Source organism: Barbus barbus, assembly GCF_936440315.1.
Source record: "Barbus barbus genome assembly, chromosome: 35".
Classification (NCBI taxonomy): domain Eukaryota; kingdom Metazoa; phylum Chordata; class Actinopteri; order Cypriniformes; family Cyprinidae; genus Barbus; species Barbus barbus.
In genome coordinates this window covers 24,951,890-24,963,691 of record NC_136763.1, presented here as the reverse complement: position 1 = coordinate 24,963,691, position 11,802 = coordinate 24,951,890, and the positions used below count along the sequence as shown (strand labels likewise).

Below are 11,802 nucleotides of genomic sequence, written 5' to 3'. Positions count from 1 at the left end.
TATATATATCGTTTTTTATAATGTCAAAATGTGCCAAGAAGCATGATATAAATTTTTGGTGCAATATGGTTTTGACAAAAATGCAATGACGTTTCTGCCATGTTTATAAGAAATGAATCGCTTATATAATTTATGAATTTGAAAGATACGTTTATCTAAAGAGATTTACATTGCATTCAGGCTATACATCTGGTATCGAACTGTTTGTTAGCGCCATGCTTGTTTGAGAAAGTCAGTCATTATCTATTTGTGATGTTTGGCGCGTGCGCTCTCAAAGCCGTTATCAAACAGCCATATTGAGTCTCTGAGACAGAAATGACTCCATATCCCACTGAAATAAGGATAAATATCTCCACGACGGGCTGAACATTAGCGCGTCAACACAGCTGTCATCGGAAAGGTAAATGCGTCTCTGCATGCAGTGAAATGTGTGTAAAGCTGTAGTAAAGACTGGTGTTGAGATGAGGAAGCCGGTCCTGTTCATGGGTTTTGTGGAGAAAACTCATCCCATTTATTACAGTGTGTTTGCATCAATGCTGTAAAACATGATCACTGAGTATTTGATGCCAGTAAATTCTTTATTAGTTTGCAGGTGCTGTGTGCTAAATAGCGTGCATCATATCTTTTAACCAATGGTATATCTTTTACTTACAAAAATCTTAATATAATGGCAAGCAGGTTTAACATCTAATCACTTGCAGAATGTGAATTAGAATAGGGTAACTAAAAAAAAGTGTCCATCAGTAAGAATTCTTGGTATGCCTAATGGATGGAGTTCATCCCAATGTTTTGTATCTAAAATGCGATTTCTATTTTTTTTTAAAAACAAACAAAAAAAACTTTTTTCAAAAAGCAATGACTGCTATTTTTAATTGCGTACGGCCCGAGATGTTGGGATAGGCCTCAGCATCCATGTGACCCGACACTGGACAAGCAGTTTGCTAAATGGATTTCAATGGAAGTTCTTACTTGTAATATGTAGATGCCAGCTACAGCAATTACTGCACTGATATTAAACCTGTTTTTGTAACTGTAGTGAATTACTAATGCTTTATATTAAATTTTAACTAGTAAAAACCTTTGAAAATCTAAAAGGAAGCTGTAGGTTGATGATTGCATGGAAATATCTCCCAGTTCCCTTCCTGGACCATTGTGAGAAGAGGCATGCTTGCAGTTTAAATGCAGTGGTGAGGGGTCTCCATTACATCTTACTAGCCCTTTTTGTCCCAGTGTCCCTCTTCACGCACCCACTCCACTCGGGACGCTGCCCAAAGGTATGAAGGGCTTCTGTTCCATCACAAAGAAAAAAATACTCCCGGGATTGTTGCAACAAATTGGAAACTTTAGAATGTCGTTATATGTAATTCAGTAGACAACCTCATTGATCAGAATGTTCACTAATACCGGGTCCAAACCAAATTAACACAGAACCTACCAAATCAAACATTCATAGACATGTACAAATATTTAACCCATAATTCAATGCTATATATGGAGATGGGTTGTGAATTAATTTAAACTATTTATGATGTTTCTTCCTGGTTACGTCTGTTGATGTGCATTGAATAATTTGCCGTGCTAATGGCTGCAAGTATGTTGCATGAGTGGAAGAAGTCATGTAACTGAAACAGATGAAAAGAGCTTTTTAATCTATTATACTGCAGTTATGCAGCATAAATAATATGAATGTAACTTTGGTCTGTGTGTACCCCCACTGTAATTGTATCTGGAACTTTTAAATGTTAAATAGATGTAAAATTAATCTAAATCAAAACAACTATCCATGACTTAAACTTCATATATTTTTATCAAAGTTTACATTAAACTGTGAAAGTCTCCCATTGGCTTACGCTGTTAGATTGTTAAGCATTCAAACACTGCCATGATAGCCTGGAAAGCTGATGATGTCATAATGTTTTCCTTTTCTGAGAAGCTTTCTATCAAGTACTGGTATTTTCTTGAGAAAATGCAAATTTAACTGCAGACTTAAATTTTTTTTTATAAAAAATAGGGATTGACATGGTCTTATACAATATACTGAAGCAAATACAGAGAGTTCACCTAAAAATCCATGAACAGTTTGTCATCGTTCATTCAACCTCATGCCATTCCAGACTTGTTTGTCTTTCTTTCTTTGTGGAACAAACAAATTGATTTAAAAAAATAAAGATACATTTACAAAAAGATATTTTGAGAAATGTCTCAGTGGATTTTGTCCATATAATGGAAGTCAGTGGTAACCAAAAATTCTTAAATGTTTTGTTCTTTGGGGTTCCCCAGAAGAACGAGGGTGAGGGTGAAAAAATAATTAATGAGTAAAACTGGGTGTTTAAGTCAGATTTCAAGTTTTTAGTTCAAACACAACCTAATTAATGCAAAGCTTTGCTGCAGATGACACAAAGTTTGTGCTAAAGTTATTCACCACACACACACAAAAATATAAATTAGTTTAAATAGTATCCTCTTGACAAAGTCTCAGATTTTCTATTTGATTTAATTTATTCACTTTTTTCCCCACAGCATCCGAAGGCGCTTCCATCTTCTATGGCCCCTTCCCTGTAGCCAGCACTTTCTGCAAAACTGTTCTCATCTGATTTTAATTCGCAGTACAGTAAACACAGTGCTGAACTGTGTGTCATGTCAGGACCTGTGGCGAGTCGCGCCAGAGTCTACACTGAGGTCAACACACAACGGCCCAGAGAATACTGGGATTACGAATCGCATGTTATTGAGTGGGGGTATGTATAACTAAATATATCTATTATTATTATATTATTATGTTATATACCAGGGCTGTCCAAACTCGGTCCTGGATGGCCGGTGTCCTGCAGAGTTTAGCTCCAACCCTAATTAAACACACCTGAAGCAGCTAATCAAGCTCTTACTAGGCATACTAGAAGCTGCCATGCAGGTGTGTTGAGGCAAGCTGGAGCTAAACTCTGCAGGACACCGGCCCTCCAGGACAGAGTTTGGACAGCCTTGTTATATACAGTATATGGTTGAAAATACATGCTTTTTTCTTTTATTTTACTGTACATTCTGTTTAAGTAGTAACCCCTTTAAAGTGGCAAACACAATCGATTTGCATAGATGTGTTACCTTCATATTGTGTTTGTGCTACTTTTTGTTTAGCTTTTTCGCCCTTGAGGAAAAGCTCCTGGAATGTCACCAGATTCTAGCGGAAAGAGTTCACTGATGAAATGCTTCTGCAGCTCTCATTGTGCTCTTTTCACTGATGTGGTTCAGACTTGCCCTTCTGTAGCCATTTGCAGTTAATGCTTAGAAGAGCTCTCCTTTGAATTCTGCTTGATATTGTTGGCTGATCACATGCTTTTTCAGTGAGATTTTTTAAACAATTGCTAGGACCAGTTTTTTCAATACGTAGGTCACGTTTCAAAACTCCTCACACTTTATCATTGCTTTGGCACAGAATACATTCATTGACTGCATGTTTCAAATGACATGAATTCTTTTCTCGCTCAGACACAACTAGCACTAAAACTCTATGAACCTACAGGCCAATTTGCATACTCTTTTCAAAACTGTTCAACTTAAATTCAAAACATAATATAAAACTGTATAAGACAGCCAGTGATTTTCTACATTTAAGTAATACCATATTGAAAATCTAAACAATGAAATACTATCAAAACAATTACATGAAGCTAAACACATAAACAGGTGTTAAGGCCAAAATTTTCATACATTTAAAAATAAATACAACCTTACATTGTGTCAATCACGTTTACACACTGCCTCCGAAATATACGTCCATCATTTAAAAAATTGGACTGGGTTCGATTTTCTGCATTTTCCCATCCGTAGCAAGCATTTTGATAGGAAAGGATGACGAATACAAAAAAAAAAAATGCATATGCAAAATTGCATTTGGACTCAGTGTGCAAGGACATTTAGTCTTTAATTACAAATACACAGAAGGAGAACACGTAGGAATAATGTTGTACTGTAATTCAAGCATGGACCATCTGACATATACTGCAGTGAATTCTTAACAGTAGACTCTGACATTCTTGGTTTTTAAATCAATTTTACAACAGAAAACATAATGCTACCTGTTTGTGATTTTAGGTCAGTGTTTTATGAGTGTCAAAGTGACAAGCTTTGCTAGCTAAATGGAAAGAATGAGTTGATTTGATACATGTATAAAGTGTTTTGGTAGTTTTGTGCACTTTAAATGTGAAATTAACTGCTGTTCTAAGCTGAAAGTTGGAAAACTGAAGAGTTTTGAAAAAGTTTCCTAAGTATTGATATTGAAATAGGTGTAAAATGACCTAAATGCTGATTTAAATACGTTTAACATATATTTTCCAGCAATCAAGATGATTTTCAACTGGTCCGCAAGTTAGGCAGAGGAAAGTACAGCGAAGTGTTTGAAGCAATCAACATTACAAACAATGAGAAAGTTGTGGTTAAAATACTAAAGGTAAGACCAGTTCCTCCTGATACTGTGGTTAACAGAAATGGGCAATGCAAGTATAAAAATGAAGCCATTTGAAGCCAAGTTTTTCTTATTTGTCAAATATTAATGTGGCATGTCGGTGAACCTAGCTGTCCAGAGTTATCTGTGCATGCCTTTAAAGAATATGTTGTTGTTAACACAAATGGCTTCTCAATATAAAAAAAACACGGTTACGCATGTTACATTTTAATTGATTATTTTTTTCTTTCATGTAATCCTTTCCATTTTGAAAAATCACTGCAGCAGCATTTAAAAAGTAAAAGTTGTTACAGACCTAATAGTTTGTGGATCATTAAGAACTCTCTCATTTTTTTAGCCTGTGAAGAAGAAGAAGATAAAGCGTGAAATAAAGATTCTTGAGAACCTTCGCGGGGGTCCAAATATCATTACCCTCCTGGACATCGTCAAAGACCCAGTGGTCAGTACTCAGAAGCCTTGCTGGTTGTGATATTTGTAATACAAAAATAACAATCAAATTATCCTGTAAAAACAGATTTTAGCACTCAAGTGTATTTATTTAGTTTGATGTTACCGAAGAAAATAAACCCTTTTTTTTAACACATTGCAGTCCAGAACACCTGCCTTAGTTTTTGAACATGTGAACAACACAGACTTTAAGGTAAAAACCTTATTCTCAATCTCAGATAACCTCAAAAACACAATCCTGTTATGTAATTAGTTTCATCTTTGTTTTCGTCAGCAACTGTATCAGACACTGACCGACTATGACATTCGCTTCTACATGTTTGAGATTCTGAAGGTGAGAGTTGTAGTACTTAAAACTCTTTTAAAAATAAATGTTTAACAGAGACTATGTTTACAAATCATGGTTTCTAGTGATTTTTAAATGTATATTTCCTGTGAATTAAGTAAATAATTAAATGTTTGTTTGGCCGTTTTTCTTGCAGTTTAGTAAAAACATTTTGGTTAAAGGTTGAGTTCAACACTACAATTTGTGTAAAAATCAGAAAACTAAACAAGATTATATACTTGTCTTTCCCACATTCTGTCATTAGCATTTTACATTTTGAAATAGGCAGGAAATCAACCATTAGATATGTACATCAGATTAGAAGTCAGTTATTTATTGTTCTGTATTGTAAACCATTTGGATTCCTGTAATAGCTTTAGAGGTTTTGATGTGATCTCATGTGTTGTTTGTCTCTAGGCCTTGGATTTCTGTCACAGTATGGGTATTATGCACAGAGATGTCAAACCACACAACATCATGATTGATCATGAGCACAGAAAGGTAGTCAGTGTTTACTTCAAAAAATAAACTGTCAACACTGCTTAATATTCACATAAGAAACAACAACATCATTTTTTGAGATGAAAGTATGTTAGAAACAATTATTAAAAACAATGCAATTTTAAAGAAATAATGCTGCATAGGCATAAAACAGAGTCTTGCTTGAAGGTTTAAAGTTTCAATAAACCACTGACATTTGCAGCATGTATAGTTATCATTAGCATTATGTATACAGATGTCAAATGACTGTTGAATGCTGTCTTGTTTCAGTTGCGTCTCATTGACTGGGGACTGGCTGAATTTTATCACCCAGCACAGGAGTACAACATCAGAGTGGCCTCTCGCTACTTTAAAGGACCAGAACTACTGATAGATTACCAGGTCAGACCTAACATCTATTTATATACAGATGTCCAACTGAAAATTCATTTTATAAAATACAGTGGGGAAAAAAAAAAAATGTATCCCCTGCTGATTTTGTACGTTTGCCCACTGACAAAGAAATTATCCGTCTGTCATTTTAATGGTAGGTTTATTTGAACAGCGAGAGACAGAATAACAACAAAAAAATCCAGAAAAATGCATTCGAAAAAAGTTATAAATTGATTTGCATTTTAATGAGTGAAATAAGTATTTGATCCCCTATCAATCAGCAAGATTTCTGGCTCCCAGGTGTCTTTTATACAGGTAAGGAGCTGAGATTAGGAGCACTCTCTTAAAGGGACTGCTCCTAATCTCAGTTTGTTACCTGTATAAAAGACACCTGTCCACAGAAGCAATCAATCAATCAGATTCCAAACTCTCCACCATGGCCGAGACCAAAGAGCTGTCCAAGGATGTCAGGGATAAGATTGTAGACCTACACAAGGCTGGAATGGGCTACGAGACCATCGCCAAGCAGCTTGGTAAGAAAGGTGACAACAGTTGGTGCGATTATTCGCAAATGGAAGAAACCCTCGGACTGGGGCTCCGTGCAAGATCTCACCTCGTGGAGTTTCAATGATCATGAGAACGGTGAGGAATCAGCAGAGAACTACACGGGAGGATCTTGTCAATGATATCAAGTCAGCTGGGACCATAGTCACCAGAAAACAATTGGTAACACACTACGCCATGAAGGACTGAAATCCTGTAGAGCACGCAAGGTCCTCCTGCTCAAGAAAGCACATGTACAGCCCGTCTGAAGTTAGCCAATGATTCAGAGGAGAACTGGGTGAAAGTGTTGTGGTCAGATGAGACCAAAATCCAGCTCTTTGGCATCAACTCAATTCTCCGTGTTTGGAGGAGGAGGAATGCTGCTTATGACCCCAAGAACACCATCCCCACCGTCAAACATGGAGGTGGAAACATTATGCTTTGGGGGTGTTTTTCTGCTAAGGGGACTGGACAACTGCACCGCATCAAAGGGACGATGGACGGGGTCAATGACAATGACCCAAAACACACGGCCAAGGCAGCAAAGGAGTGGCTCTAGAAGAAGCACATTAAGGTCCTGGAGTGGCCTAGCCAGTCTCCAGACCTTAATCCCATAAAAAATCTGTGGAGGGAGCTGAAGGTTCGAGTTGCCAAACGTCAGCCTCGAAACCTTAATGACTTGGAGAGGATCTGCAAAGAGGAGTGGGACAAAATCCCTCCTGAGATGTCTGCAAACCTGGTGGCCAACTACAAGAAACGTCTGACCTCTGTGATTGCTAACAAGGGTTTTGCCACCAAATACTAAGTCATGTTTTGCGAAGGGGTCAAATACTTATTTGACTCATTAAAATGCAAATCAATTTATAACTTTTTTGAAATGCGTTTTTCTGGATTTTTTTCTTGTTATTCTGTCTCTGACTGTTCAAATAAACCTACCATTAAAATGATAGACAGATCATTTCTTTGTCAGTGGGCAAACGTACAAAAAATCAGCAGGGGATCAAATTACCCCCCCCCCCCCCCACTGTATAGCTTAAAGGATTAGTTCACTTTAAAAAAATGTTGCTGATAATTTACTCACCCCCATGTCATCCAAGATGTCCATGTCTTTCTTTCTTCAGTCGAAAAGAAATTAAGGTTTTTGATGAAAACATTTCTCCATATAATGAACTTCAATGGGACCCAAACGGTTCAAGGTCCAAATGACAGTTTCAGTGCAGCTTCAAAGGGCTTTAAACGACACCAGACGATGAATAAGGGTCTTATCTAGCGAAACAATCGGTCATTTAAAAAATAAATAAAAAAGTTTAAGTTTTATAAGCACAAATAGTGGAAAAGGTCACGGTTGACTTAGGCGGAAGTACCGAGTCAGTGTTTACAAATGTGCGGAAGGAGGACCATATACACATATTCAAATGTCTTTGTGTCAGTTTATCGTTTAAAATGCCCATTTCGTGTGTGTATCCTGGGTGTTTCAATATTAAAAAGCCTACTGACTCGGTACTTCCGCCTAAGTCAACCGTGACCTTTTCAACGTCATTGCGTATTACGTGACGTCACGAACGCACATCACAGAACAGAGCAAGGTGAGCATTTGTGCTTATAAAACTTAAACTTTTATTTATTTTTGAAATGACCGATCGTTTCGCTAGATAACCGTCTGGTATCGTTTAAAGCCCTTTGAAGCTGCACTGAAACTGTCATTTGGACCTTGAACCGTTTGGGTCCCATTGAAGTTCATTATATGGAGAAATGTTTTCATCAAAAACCTTAATTTCTTTTCGACTGAAGAAAGAAAGACATGGACATCTTGGATGACATGGGGGTGAGTAAATTATCAGCAAACGTTTTTTTAAAAGTGAACTAATCCTTTAAGTAGTTTTTTTTCTATAGATTAAAATGTCTAGTCAGCCACTTAAAACTCTTTAGCTTTTGAGAATTTACCTTTTGAGATTTTGTTTGCTGAACTTGGCAAAATGAATTGCAATAGCTTTTGGAAATCTGAAAAAAATCACTTTTATTTTGTCATTCCAGATGTATGACTACAGTCTTGATATGTGGAGTCTTGGTTGTATGCTGGCCAGTATGATCTTTAGGAAAGAGCCATTCTTCCATGGACATGATAACTATGACCAGGTGAATATATCAGGAACTTGATAAATGGATGGTTCAATGAGTTGTTTGATAACTAAAGGAATATTCTGTGCTTTTATAAAATGATAAGCCTCACATAGATGATACATATACCCCCTAAACATTGTCCTTATTTACTTTAATCATTTGTAATTGCCTCACTCTAACCTTGATGTTTGCTTTAAAAAATAATAATAAATTATAAAAAGATTAATTAGAGAACCAGAAATAAAGGCCCGTTAACACCAAGGACGATGACTATAACAATAACGATAACACTTTGTTTTACAGTCCTGTTCTGCTTGGACATACTATGTATGTGTTATAATTATAATAACTGTGTAATAACTAGGTACTAACCCTGAACCTACTCCTAAACCTAGCCTTAACCACGTAGTTACCTTATATTACCCAGTACTTTCTCAGGTAAGTACACATAAAGTGTAACCGCAATAACCACTCCTATTCCAGGAGAATAACGACATAGAGGAACAATTCAAAGGAATCACTTTAATTTTTTTATTTTTCCAAACAATAAAAACACTGACAGCCAATCAGAATCCACCTAACTTTGAAAAGCTCAGGCATTTCTATAAACTGCAGTGTGTGCTCATAATAAACAGAACAGTATTGTCCTTTGGTGTGGACACTAATATAATTGTATGGTTATAGTTATTGTTCTTGTCATGAACAGACCTTAACTGTGGAATAAATAGAAATGAACCCTCAGCAGTGCTTGCAATATAACACTGTTTTGAATTTGCTTATTTTTTTATATGATCATTTTAGTTAAAGGTGTATTTTAGTTAAAGGTACATTACAAGAAATTTAGGATTAAAGTTTGAAAATGTACTTAATAGCCACTAGTAATGCAGTCTTTTTACAGTGTCTTTGTTATACACATCACATTACTATTAGCCTATTAATTATTATAATAAAAGCAATAACAATACGTAAGTTCGAGTATCTCTCATGTGAGCACTGTGACGTATATGAAGGCAGTTGTTGGTCTTTACTTTGAGTTGTATTGACTGAATTGATCACGATGTTCCTATTTCTTCAAAGTTGGTGAGAATAGCTAAAGTTCTCGGAACAGAAGATCTTTATGATTGCATTGATAAATACAACATTGAGCTGGAGCCTCGATTTAATGACATTCTGGGAAGGTGAGCCCTCCTTATAACCTGGCATTGTTAGCACTGTCTTCTGTAATCTGATTTTTGCCAATTTACATTTACCTCATGTTAGACATTCCCGTAAGCGATGGGAGCGGTTCGTTCACAGTGAAAACCAACACTTGGTCAGTCCTGAAGCTCTTGACTTTCTGGACAAGTTGTTGCGTTACGACCATCAGACCAGACTGACTGCACGAGAGGCCATGGAGCACCCCTACTTCTGTAATAGCATTTGAAATATTACATTAGCACCAGGTCTATTGAATTACTATGAAGATCATTTCATTTGATTCTATACATTTACACTAAAAAATACTAGTATTTTTTATTAATTATGAAATCTTGCCCCTTGCCTTAGTCCCTGTTGTGAAAGATCAGATTCGCATCGCAGGATCAACTACTGTGCCAACAACTAACACTGCAGTGAGCACTGCCACTATGATAACAGGTGAGCTATACCGAGCATATATCAAACTCTTTGTCTACTTTAAAATGTCAATATAATGATAATAATGATTCAAACACACACCCACATTTTTGTTAGATTTTGTCCATAGAACTTGGCAAGCTTTAAATCTGGAAAATTCATTTAAGCACAGGTCACAGAAACAAGAACAACAGAATTATAATTTTATACTAATTAAAAATTATAAGCAAATTTATTTCTCCTTTACAATGAACTTTAAAATATGCATTCAATGACTCAAAGGTGATCAAAACACTTTTAGCTTGGTACCCGATGAATGCATTCTTTATGGAATTAAGCTTGTTTCTGCCACAGGATCAAAAAAAATAAAAAAAGATGAATGTAACTTTTTATTTCACAATTCTGACTTTGCAAACATAATTTAGAATTCTGACTTTACCGAGTTTATATCTTCTGATTTTTTTTTTTTTTTTTTTTTAGTTAGTTCTGAGTTTACATCTCATGGTGTTCATGGAATTAAAAAAATAAATAATTAAAGGTAATTGCTTGTATCTCTTAATTCTGACTTTTTTCTCAGAATTGCAAGTTTATATCTTATGCAATTTGGGGTTTATATCTCAGGATTCTGACTCAGAATTTCGAGAAAGAAGTCATAATTGTGAGATAAAAAGTCTTAATTACCTTTTTTTTATCCCTTGGCAGAAGTTTCCATAGTGTATCATTCCAAAATGTATCATGGTTTCCAGAAAAATATAAGGCAGGAACTGTTTTCAACACTGATAATAATAAATGTTTCTTGAGCACCAAATAAGCATGACCAAATTTGAGGAGAGCTCATGTGTACATCCAAGGAATTGTCACTAGAGTGTTTGAGATTCCTCTTTTTCCTGACTGCTTCACCAGGAATAGCGGCGCTTCCAGCCTCCACAGCTCTAGGGGCCCTGACGGGTTCCCCCATTCTCATGGCCCCCAGCAGCCTAAACACTCCAGTGCTTGCAGCCACGGGGGCCGCTCAGTGACGTCACTGTACCTATCACACCAAACCTGCTGAGGATCTCTGGGACTGTTGTTAGCTAGAGCTCCTCAGCACCACCACCCCTCAGTTTACCCCGCAGGATGTGCAGCATGAGTTTATCTGAAACTGCATGCACTTCATCACGAGATGTTCACTTTCATGTATTTACCTCAGGCAGACGTGCGCTGGATGTGTTTGAAAGCTTATTCACAGAAAGAGAATCATCCTGTGTGATATTACATACATTGTCCTGCCATTAAACAGCTTAGCTTTACTTGAAAACATGGACTGTTTCTTGGAGCAAGTGAAGCACGTGGTAGCACAGTATTTCTGTCAGCAGTCAATGAGCAAATCCTCTCTCAAGTGTGAAATGATACTGCCGTAGTTCAGAGTGTGTATTGGTGC

The 11,802-nt window shown here is 36.5% G+C and overlaps 1 protein-coding gene across 1 annotated transcript; it reads left to right on the top strand.

Annotated features, from left to right (window-relative positions):
* Positions 1-2,637: 2,637 nt before the first annotated feature.
* LOC306855112 (casein kinase II subunit alpha-like) lies at positions 2,638-11,401 on the top strand (the record flags this gene model as incomplete). Its single annotated transcript, XM_079393563.1, has 12 exons — positions 2,638-2,738; positions 4,333-4,444; positions 4,797-4,898; positions 5,049-5,099; positions 5,181-5,240; positions 5,649-5,732; positions 6,003-6,113; positions 8,682-8,783; positions 9,846-9,946; positions 10,029-10,177; positions 10,314-10,403; positions 11,286-11,401. 12 exons carry the CDS (start codon positions 2,638-2,640, stop codon positions 11,399-11,401), a joined length of 1,179 nt encoding a protein of 392 aa, XP_079249689.1.
* Between the last annotated feature and the right edge of the window lie 401 nt (positions 11,402-11,802).